Raw genomic sequence first — 12,066 nt, 5'->3', positions numbered from 1 at the left:
ATATTAACACATCATACACATTGCTCACCATCAAACACAGCTCTGCTGTACTGTGTAGTAGAGGCCAGGGGTAAGCAGGTGGTGTCAAACTTATTGCCGTAGTTCCCAATGCTGACTTCAAACTGAATGGCGTCATCCACGTCCTGAAGCATCGATGCCGAGTAGAAGGCAGCGAAGAGGCAGTACTTCCGTCTCCGGAGATATTTCTAGGAGATAGAATGATTGGTGGGCATTGTATGACACTGTGATGTATGGGCACTGTATGACACTGTTATGTATTGGCACTGTATGACACTGTTATGTGGGGATTACAATATGAGCACTATATGACACTGTTATGTGGGGATTACTATATGGGCACTGTATGACACTGTTATATAGGGATTACAGTATGGAGACTGACACTGTTATGTAGGGATTACAGTATGGGCACTGTATGACACTGTTATGTAGGGATTACAGTATGGGCACTGTATGGCAGTGTTATGTAGGGATTACTATATGGGCACTGTATGACACTGTTATGTAGGGATTACTATATGGGCACTGTATGACACTGTTATGTAGGGATTACAGTATGGGCGCTGTATGACACTGCTATGTAGGGATTACAGTATGGAGACTGACACTGTTATGTAGGGATTACAGTATGGGCGCTGTATGACACTGTTATGTAGGGATTACAGTATGGGCACTATATGACACTGTTATGTAGGGATTACAGTATGGGCACTGTATGACACTGTTATGTAGGGATTACAGTATGGGCACTGTATGGCAGTGTTATGTAGGGATTACTATATGGGCACTGTATGACACTGTTATGTAGGGATTACTATATGGGCACTGTATGACACTGTTATGTAGGGATTACTATATGGGCACTGTATGACACTGTTATGTAGGGATTACAGTATGGGCGCTGTATGACACTGCTATGTAGGGATTACAGTATGGAGACTGACACTGTTATGTAGGGATTACAGTATGGGCACTGTATGACACTGTTATGTAGGGATTACAGTATGGGCACTGTATGGCAGTGTTATGTAGGGATTACTATATGGGCACTGTATGACACTGTTATGTAGGGATTACTATATGGGCACTGTATGACACTGTTATGTAGGGATTACTATATGGGCACTGTATGACACTGTTATGTAGGGATTACTATATGGGCACTGTATGACACTGTTATGTAGGGATTCCAGTATGGGCACTGTATGACACTTATGTAGGGATTACAGTATGGGCACTGTATGGCACTTTTATATAGGGATTACAGTATGGGCACTGTATGGCACTTTTATATAGGGATTACTATATGGGCACTGTATGACACTGTTATGTATTGGCACTGTATGACACTGTTATGTGGGGATTACAATATGAGCACTATATGACACTGTTATGTAGGGATTACTATATGGGCACTGTATGACACTGTTATGTAGAGATTACAGTATGGGCACTATATGACACTGTTATGTATGGACACTGTATGACACTGTTATATAGGGATTACAGTATGGGCACTATATGACACTGTTATGTAGGGATTACAGTATGGGCACTGTATGACACTGTTATGTAGGGATTACTATATGGGCACTGTATGACACTGTTATGTAGGGATTACAGTATGGGCACTATATGACACTGTTATGTAGGGATTACTATATGGGCACTGTATGACACTGTTATGTAGGGATTACTATATGGGCACTGTATGACACTGTTATGTAGGGATTACTATATGGGCACTGTATGACACTGTTATGTAGGGATTACAGTATGGGCACTGTATGACACTGTTATGTAGGGATTACAGTATGGGCACTGTATGACACTGTTATGTAGGGATTACAGTATGGGCACTGTATGACACTGTTATGTAGGGATTACAGTATGGGCACTGTATGACACTGTTATGTAGGGATTACAGTATGGGCACTATATGACACTGTTATGTAGGGATTACAGTATGGGCACTATATGACACTGTTATGTAGGGATTACAGTATGGGCACTATATGACACTGTTATGTAGGGATTACTATATGGGCACTGTATGACACTGTTATGTAGGGATTACTATATGGGCACTGTATGACACTGTTATGTAGGGATTACAGTATGGGCACTGTATGACACTGTTATGTAGGGATTACAGTATGGGCCCTGTATGACACTGTTATGTAGGGATTACAGTATGGGCACTGTATGACACTGTTATGTAGGGATTACAGTATGGGCACTGTATGACACTGTTATGTAGGGATTACAGTATGGGCACTATATGACACTGTTATGTAGGGATTACAGTATGGGCACTATATGACACTGTTATGTAGGGATTACAGTATGGGCACTATATGACACTGTTATGTAGGGATTACAGTATGGGCACTGTATGACACTGTTATGTAGGGATTACTATATGGGCACTGTATGACACTGTTATGTAGGGATTACTATATGGGCACTGTATGACACTGTTATGTAGGGATTACTATATGGGCACTGTATGACACTGTTATGTATTGGCACTGTATGACACTGTTATGTGGGTATTACAATATGAGCACTATATGACACTGTTATATAGGGATTACTATATGGGCACTGTATGACACTGTTATATAGGGATTACAGTATGGAGACTGACACTGTTATGTAGGGATTACAGTATGGGCACTGTATGGCAGTGTTATGTAGGGATTACTATATGGGCACTGTATGACACTGTTATGTAGGGATTACTATATGGGCACTGTATGACACTGTTATGTAGGGATTACTATATGGGCACTGTATGACACTGTTATGTAGGGATTACAGTATGGGCACTGTATGACACTGTTATGTAGGGATTACAGTATGGGCACTGTATGACACTGTTATGTAGGGATTACAGTATGGGCACTGTATGACACTGTTATGTAGGGATTACTATATGGGCACTGTATGACACTGTTATGTAGGGATTACTATATGGGCACTGTATGACACTGTTATGTAGGGATTACTATATGGGCACTGTATGACACTGTTATGTAGGGATTACAGTATGGGCGCTGTATGACACTGCTATGTAGGGATTACAGTATGGGCACTGTATGACACTTATGTAGGGATTACAGTATGGGCACTGTATGACACTGTTATATAGGGATTACAGTATGGGCACTGTATGGCACTTTTATATAGGGATTACTATATGGGCACTGTATGACACTGTTATGTATTGGCACTGTATGACACTGTTATGTGGGGATTACAATATGAGCACTATATGACACTGTTATGTAGGGATTACAGTATGGGCACTGTATGACACTGGTATGTAGAGATTACAGTATGGGCACTATATGACACTGTTATGTATGGACACTGTATGACACTGTTATATAGGGATTACAGTATGGAGACTGACACTGTTATGTAGGGATTACAGTATGGGCACTGTATGACACTGTTATGTAGAGATTACAGTATGGGCACTATATGACACTGTTATGTAGAGATTACAGTATGGGCACTGTATGACACTGTTATGTAGGGATTACAGTATGGGCACTATATGACACTGTTATGTAGGGATTACAGTATGGGCACTATATGACACTGTTATGTAGGGATTACAGTATGGGCACTGTATGACACTGTTATGTAGGGATTACTATATGGGCACTGTATGACACTGTTATGTAGGGATTACTATATGGGCACTGTATGACACTGTTATGTAGGGATTACTATATGGGCACTGTATGACACTGTTATGTAGGGATTACTATATGGGCACTGTATGACACTGTTATGTAGGGATTACTATATGGGCACTGTATGACACTGTTATGTAGGGATTACTATATGGGCACTGTATGACACTGTTATGTAGGGATTACTATATGGGCACTGTATGACACTGTTATGTAGGGATTACTATATGGGCACTGTATGACACTGTTATGTAGGGATTACAGTATGGGCACTGTATGACACTGTTATGTAGGGATTACAGTATAAGCACTGTATGACACTTATGTAGAGATTACAGTATGGGCACTATATGACACTGTTATGTAGTGATTACAGTATGGGCACTATATGACACTGTTATGTAGAGATTACAGTATGGGCACTATATGACACTGTTATGTAGGGATTACAGTATGGGCACTATATGACACTGTTATGTAGGGATTACAGTATGGGCACTATATGACACTGTTATGTAGGGATTACAGTATGGGCACTATATGACACTGTTATGTAGGGATTACAGTATGGGCACTATATGACACTGTTATGTAGGGATTACAGTATGGGCACTATATGACACTGTTATGTAGGGATTACAGTATGGGCACTGTATGACACTGTTATGTAGTGATTACAGTATGGGCACTGTATGACACTGTTATGTAGTGATTACAGTATGGGCACTATATGACACTGTTATGTAGGGATTACAGTATGGGCACTGTATGACACTGTTATGTAGAGATTACAGTATGGGCACTGTATGACACTGTTATGTAGAGATTACAGTATGGGCACTATATGACACTGTTATGTAGGGATTACAGTATGGGCACTATATGACACTGTTATGTAGGTATTACAGTATGGGCACTATATGACACTGTTATGTAGGGATTACAGTATGGGCACTATATGACACTGTTATGTAGGGATTACTATATGGGCACTGTATGACACTGTTATGTAGGGATTACAGTATGGGCACTATATGACACTTATAAAGGCAATATTTCATTCATAGACAATATTTATATTATATTTCTTATTCTTTTTTGCTAGTTGTGTAGTTTTTGTCATTGATAATAAAATGTTGTTTTTTTTATTGTTAATATAGTGAAGAGCTGGATATCATCGAGGGCGTTAAAAAGACTCCGCTAAATCTGTAGGATCAGGTAACCGGACTCCCCGTATTGTATGTGGTTCTCTTTTTTATAGTCACATATACATTTTCTTATGTGTTTTTTTTCTATCACTTTCTCTTTCTATGGTCCACAGGATTACATAAAAACAACCGCACTGTATCCCGACCAGCTCCACCGGCAGAGATTCATGGACTGGAAGTGAAACCCGCAGGATCCCATCACGTAGTCCATCAAACCTCCCCCGGCTGTATTTAGGACTTGTACAAACAATCAGAACACAAATTAGTCCTCTCCATGTGGAATTCCGACATTGGAAAAAGAAAAAAAAAATGGAAAACATCCGCAACCCAATTAGGCTAATTTATGTCTTCCTGATGAGCGAGAACGTTCCAGTCCACAAATCGTTCCCAGGTAAACGGTAAGAAATCTGCTCGATCATTTAGGAGGAATAGAGGAATTAACAGATGTTCTCTCTGCCTCTCGAGAAGTCATCCGATCCACTGGCCAAAAGCTGTTCTTACCTCAATCCGAAAGATGTCATCGGAGGAAATGTCCTCCACCTTCTGCTCGGTATGTTCCACCAGCTTGGTGTCCAGTTCCAGGAGGACACGTCCTCGGTAGGCTACTCCTTCTCCCTGGCGGATCAATGGAAAGGTCATTGGAATGGAAATTATGGGACGGTAACAGAGTAGGGTGTAGCCGGAGTGTACATGGTGAAAGCCTTCGTGATGGATGAACTGAAAACTGAGAAAGGTGGTGGACAGGCCAAGATGTCCATGGAACTAGCAGCAGCATCAAAAAAAGATATTTTCTGAAGCAGGTACTAATGGTGGGAGCAAAAAGTGCTAGTGATCAACGTGTCAATGTGTCCACATCAAGGGGTTCTCCATGGACATTAAAAAGTCCCCCCCGATGCCCTGTCTTGACGCAAGAATGGGCAATTATTGGCTCTATGGGGCAGAAAGTGATGAAGGGATTGTCCATGGACAAATTCAAAGACCATGGTGACCAAAAAAGTGGAATGGTAACAATGGTAACTAGACTGAACTACAACATCTGTAGAGCTCTGAGGAATGTGTGGCCACCATGTAAGTCATGGAGATACGGGTGAGGCCGCACACAGGTGGTGGGACTGTCTCCTTGCTGTTTTTTCGACACTCTGTTCTTCCCATAGTACAAATGGTCTCTTACCTTCCCCATATTGAGCTCTTCATAGGGATCTGGGAATCCCGTGAACTCCCTTGGACTTCCATAAAGATTCACATAGCAAGGTCCGAAGGTTGGAAGGAATCCCAGACTATCATCAACTAGAATAAAAACACACCGAGGTCCATAGTGACTATCATGGAGACTCATGGAGAAACATAGAGTGTCCTGGCATCTGCTCCTATTCATATAAGATTACTAAGAGGGGGGGAAATGTACTCACCCCAAATGTGTGTTATATGTCCTGGACCTTAAGTGTCATTAACCTGCACACCAAGTGTCAGCATGTCACTATCCTGTACCCCAAGTGCCATTATCCTGTACCCCAAGTGTCACTATCCTGTACCCCAAGTGTCACTATCCTGTACCCAAAGTGTCATTATCCTGTACCCCAAGTGTCACTATCCTGTACCCCAAGTGCCATTATCCTGTACCCCAAGTGTCACTATCCTGTACCCCAAGTGTCACTATCCTGTACCCAAAGTGTCATTATCCTGTACCCCAAGTGTCACTATCCTGTACCCCAAGTGTCATTATTCTGTATCCCAAGTGTCACTATCCTGTACCCCAAGTGCCATTATAATGTACCCCAAATGTCACTATCCTGTACCCCAAGTGTCATTATCTTGTACCCCAAATGTCATTATCCTGTACCCCAAGTGTCATTATCCTGTACCCCAAGTGTCACTATCCTGTACCCCAAGTGTCATTATCCTGTACCCCAAGTGTCACTATCCTGTACCTCAATTGTCATTATCCTGTACCCCAAGTGTCACTATCCTGTACCCCAAGTGTCACTATCCTGTACCCCAAGTGTCATTACCCTGTACCCCAAGTGTCACTATCCTGTACCCCAAGTGTCATTATCCTGTACCCCAAGTGTCACTATCCTGTACCCCAAGTGTCATCATCCTGTACCCCAAGTGTCATTATCCTGTACCCCAAGTGTCACTATCCTGTACCCCAAGTGTCACTATCCTGTACCCCAAGTGTCTCAAACCTGTACCTCAAGTGTCATTATCCTGTACCCCAAGTGTCATTATCCTGTACCCCACATGTCATTATCCTGTACCCCACATGTCATTGTCCTGTACCCCAAATGTCATTATCCTGTACCCCAAGTATCATTATCCTGTACCCCAAGTGTCAGTGTGTCATTCTCCTGTATCCCAAGTGTCATTATCCTGTACCCCAAGTGTCATTCTCCTGTACCAAGTGTCATTGTCCTGTACCCCAAGTGTAATTGTCCTGTACCCCAAGTGTCACTATCCTGTACCCCAAGTGTCACTATCCTGTACCCCAAGTGTAATTGTCCTGTACCCCAAGTGTCATTATCCTGTACCCCAAGTGTCCCTATCCTGTACCCCAAGTGTCATTCTCCTGTACCCCAAGTGTCATTCTCCTGTATCCCAAGTGTCATTCTCCTGTATCCCAAGTGTCATTGTCCTGTACCCCAAGTGTCACTATCCTGTACCCCAAGTGTCACTATCCTGTACCCCAAGTGTAATTGTCCTGTACCCCAAGTGTCATTATCCTGTACCCCAAGTGTCACTATCCTGTACCCCAAGTGTCACTATCCTGTACCCCAAGTGTAATTGTCCTGTACCCCAAGTGTCATTATCCTGTACCCCAAGTGTCACTATCCTGTACCCCAAGTGTCATTCTCCTGTATCCCAAGTGTCATTATCCTGTACCCCAAGTGTCACTATCCTGTACCCCAAGTGTCACTATCCTGTACCCCAAGTGTAATTGTCCTGTACCCCAAGTGTCATTATCCTGTACCCCAAGTGTCACTATCCTGTACCCCAAGTGTAATTGTCCTGTACCCCAAGTGTCATTATCCTGTACCCCAAGTGTCATTATCCTGTACCCCAAGTGTCATTCTCCTGTATCCCAAGTGTCACTGTCTTGTACCCCAAGTGTCACTATCCTGTACCCCAAGTGTCAGCCTCCCTACAGACATCTGCCTACCATGATGGAGCACAGAGTCCCTCCAGTGATGTCCGGCAGAGGTGTATAGGGAGGGGACTGAGGTTCTCTATGACGTCTGGCAGTACTATTACATCACCATTACCCATTCCATGGAGACACCACACAGGATGGACAGGTAATGGTGCCCAGTAACTACATACATTACTACCGTCCCAGATGTCTTCAGGATGTGGAGCCCAAGCAATGTAGCATAATGGTGGAGCGTGCGGGCGGTGGCGGCAGCTTGTTCATAGAGCAGGGCGTCACATCTCACGGAAAACATCTCGGATACATACAGTATACTAACTCATCCTGCTCCAATCCCACGCGTTACCATACCTTATACTCCAGCCAACAACATACAGAACAATACAGCATGGCCTGTACACTCTATGGACACTACTGAGCAGAATGGTGATTGCAGCTCTGGAGATGACTAGGTTTAAGAACCAGGATGTAAATGAAAAACAGTAAAGGGAGGTGTAAGGTTACTCAATATTAAAATCACATTTAAAGGGGTTCTCCAGGAGTATAGCCCTCTAAGGACTAGGCGATTTGTGGGATAGAGACCAAAAAAGCTTCTTGTTTTCTCATCAAAACTTTTTTATATTTTTGCTTTAAAGGGAATGTGTCACCTTAAACTTGTTCTTTTATTTTAATCTGTTTCTATTTTCTGACTTTAATTTTTTTATTTCTCTATTTGTACATTGTTATGGGGGCGGCCATATTGCCTGAGCTGTTTTTAACAGCATTTAGTGACATGCTTTACAGCAAGACTCATGGACATAGACAACAATAGGTAGACTCTGTCCCCTTGAGATGAATGTGAAACACTACTGAGCTAGTCACCACCCGTGACTAGTCACCACTCTCTGCCTGTCAGCATGTAGTGCAAGGATGATTGACAGACAGAGAGGCCACTAATTCATTTTTGGAAACCCCCATATGTTCTATAGCAACAACTGACAACTGTCCATAACATACATTTTCATTTCAGGATGTCAAGGAGTTAAAGGGAAACTAAGAGCAGGTTTATACCTACAATTCCGCTGCTGAGTACCTGGAGGCGTTTTCATGCTGATTCCTTGTGCAACAGTACACCCTATTTGGATTTTGCAAAGAACAACTACAAAAATGGCCTCCAGGTGCAGTACGTACCAGCACGTCTGTATGTACTAGCCTGCTGTTAGTTTCCCTTTATTCCAGCAAATCATTTTTTCCCTACATTTCTTTGTAATCTTTTTTTTTTACATTGAGTGGCAGGAGTAAGGAGCGAAATGGCCTCTCTGCTGCCACCAATGACTGTGTTGGGAAGTGCAGGGCTGCTCAAGCCCTGGTCCCAGTTACATATTGCTAGATTCTGAGCCTGCTCTAATGTTTGTATTTAAGGGGTACTCCAGCTAAAGTTTTTTTCTCTTTCAAATCAACTGGTGTCAGAAAGTTATACAGATTTGTAAATTACTTCTATTTAAAAAATGTCCAGTTTTCAAGTACTTATCAGCTGCTGTATGTCCTGCAGAAATTGGTGTATTCTGTCCAGTCTGACACAGTGCTCTCTGCTTCCACCCCTGTCCAGACTGGAAAGAATACACCCCTTCCTGCAGGACATCCAGCAGCTGATAAGTACTGGAAGACTGGAGTTTTTGAAATGGTAGTAAATTACAAATCTATATAACTTTCTCACCCCAGTTGATTTGAAAGAAAAAAAAATTGCTGGAGTACCCCTTTAATGCATATTATAATTAGAATAGAAATTACAGTTAGGGAAGCTGTCTGTGTCCGTGGTGCTGCAGCTCTGCTATAGGATGCCGTGTCTGCAGCACTGCTGACACAGACAGCTTCCTTAAAGGTAACACTATGATTCTGTGTTACCTGTAAGGCTAGACAGCACAATGTGGGAGGGACTTTGGAGTGATTTACAGTCAGATCATCAGTTTCCTATTAATATCACTTCCATACAACCTGGAGAACCCATTTAAAGTGCAGAAGGATGGATCTACAAGAGCCGACCGACATCACCTCTGCTGCATATGCTAATCACATAGGATGGCTATGGACACCATGGAGCAGAACCTATAGGAGATCTCATAGGACGTACAGTTAAGAGTGGCGGGCGGCTTTCCCGTGGTCTCATCTGAAGCACAAAGAAACAAGTCTTGGTTAGAGATGAGGTCAATGATGTCACATGGATGGGTCGTCTTGCATCATTACTGGAGATTATACAATCGGTGAGTCACATGATATGGAGGATTATATTCAATGCACAAGAGTGAATGGGATCAGGTCCTGAAGGAGTTAAAGAATTACTCACAGACACAACCGTATGGATGATTAATATGAGGGCTACATGTTATATAACAGCCGTACACCAGTGCATTATGGGTTCAGTTCTGCACCTTTATAATGGCCAATGGCCCCGACCCAACTGCGGATCTAGTCACCGACTGACAGCCTCATAGATCCCTACGATGGTGTCCCGGTCAGTAAATCCAGGGGTGGGCCGGGAAAGACAGAAAGATTAGCTGGTGGTGGTGCGGTGGTGATAGTGCAAACTCACAGACCTCATATACCCAGTGTACTACACAATGACCGGGGGTATATGGTGCAGTGGGGGTAGCTGTATGGGGCACTCACCCAGGGGCAGGGTTCTTAGGGGGAATTACCTACCTTTAGGGGGTATCTACCTACTAGAGGCATCTATCTAATAGGGGATTATCTATTCACTATGTGAAAGTTTCTAAATGGGGGGGGGGGGGGGGGACGAACTGCAGGTTCCAGCAGCACCAGAAAAGTGAAAAAATAAATGGGTGCTAGTCTCACCGAACCGGACCCAGGTACGTATATTAATCCAGAAGAAGCAATGTGGAGACAGCACGTCCAGAAAAACTTCGCTTTTATTCACACCAGTGCAACGTTTCGGCTCTTATTGCAGCCTTGAGAAAGGCTGCAATAAGAGCCGAAACGTTGCACTGGTGTGAATAAAAGCGAAGTTTTTCTGGACGTGCTGTCTCCACATTGCTTCTTCTAAATTGGGGGGGGTGGGGTATCTACCTACTGGGGGCATCTACCTATTTGTGGGGGATTGTCTACATATTGGGTATTTCTACCTAATTGTCGGGTTCTATTTCTAGGGGCATCTGCCTAATGGGGGTTATTTACTTATTAAGGCATTTACCTATTGGAGGGGATTATCTAGAGGGATTGCATACCTACTGGAGGCATCTACCCACCAATAGAGGGATTGCATACCTACTGGGGGCATCTACCCACCAATAGAGGGATTGCATACCTACTGGAGGCATCTACCCACCAATAGAGGGATTGCATGCCTACTGGAGGCATCTACCCACCAATAGAGGGATTGCATACCTACTGGGGGCATCTACCCACCCAATAGAGGGATTGCATGCCTACTGGGGGCATCTACCCACCCAATAGAGGGATTGCATGCCTACTGGGGGCATCTACCCACCCAATAGAGGGATTGCATACCTACTGGGGGCATCTACCTAATGGAGAAAATTAACTTCCTACTGGGGGCTTCTTCCCAATGGGGGATTACATACCTTCTGGGGGCTTCTACGTAATGGAGGGGATTACATACCTCATGGGGGCTTTTACCTTATGGAGGGGATTACATACCTACTGGGCGCTTGTACCCAATAGAGGGAATTAGCTACCTACTGGGGGCTTCTACCTAATGGAGGGAATTATGTACCTACTGGGGGCTTCTACTTAATAGAGGGGATTATCTACCTATTGGGGGCAATACTTTAACCTGCCATAGGTGCTGCCAACCCACGCTACACAACTGCCAATGTGCATGTAATGACCGGGCTCTACCCATGTACAGTATACATATATACTGATGCACATGTAATGAACGGCTATAGCTATGTACAGTATACATGTATACTAATGTACACAGTGTAACTGATACCAGTACAAGCAAAGAACATGGTGGCTTCACAAA

At 43.3% G+C, this 12,066-nt stretch overlaps 1 protein-coding gene across 9 annotated transcripts in view; it reads right to left on the bottom strand.

Moving 5' to 3' along the window:
* Window positions 1-12,066, bottom strand: part of DYSF (dysferlin) — a 203,515-nt gene that overhangs the window by 112,573 nt on the left and 78,876 nt on the right. For 7 of the 9 annotated variants that reach the window (XM_069977165.1, XM_069977169.1, XM_069977161.1 and 4 more), the window contains exons 17-20: window positions 10,192-10,227; window positions 6,108-6,223; window positions 5,438-5,551; window positions 29-206 (exon numbers count right to left, since the gene is read on the bottom strand). In XM_069977165.1, coding sequence (XP_069833266.1) covers window positions 29-206; window positions 5,438-5,551; window positions 6,108-6,223; window positions 10,192-10,227 — 444 coding nt within the window. The remainder of the gene's footprint in view (window positions 1-28; window positions 207-5,437; window positions 5,552-6,107; window positions 6,224-10,191; window positions 10,228-12,066) is intronic. The other 2 variants (XM_069977168.1, XM_069977162.1) reach the window with 1 other exon arrangement.

This window comes from Dendropsophus ebraccatus, chromosome 7 (genome assembly GCF_027789765.1).
Source record: "Dendropsophus ebraccatus isolate aDenEbr1 chromosome 7, aDenEbr1.pat, whole genome shotgun sequence".
Classification (NCBI taxonomy): Eukaryota; Metazoa; Chordata; class Amphibia; order Anura; family Hylidae; genus Dendropsophus; species Dendropsophus ebraccatus.
This window is presented reverse-complemented; position numbering and strand designations above follow the sequence as displayed.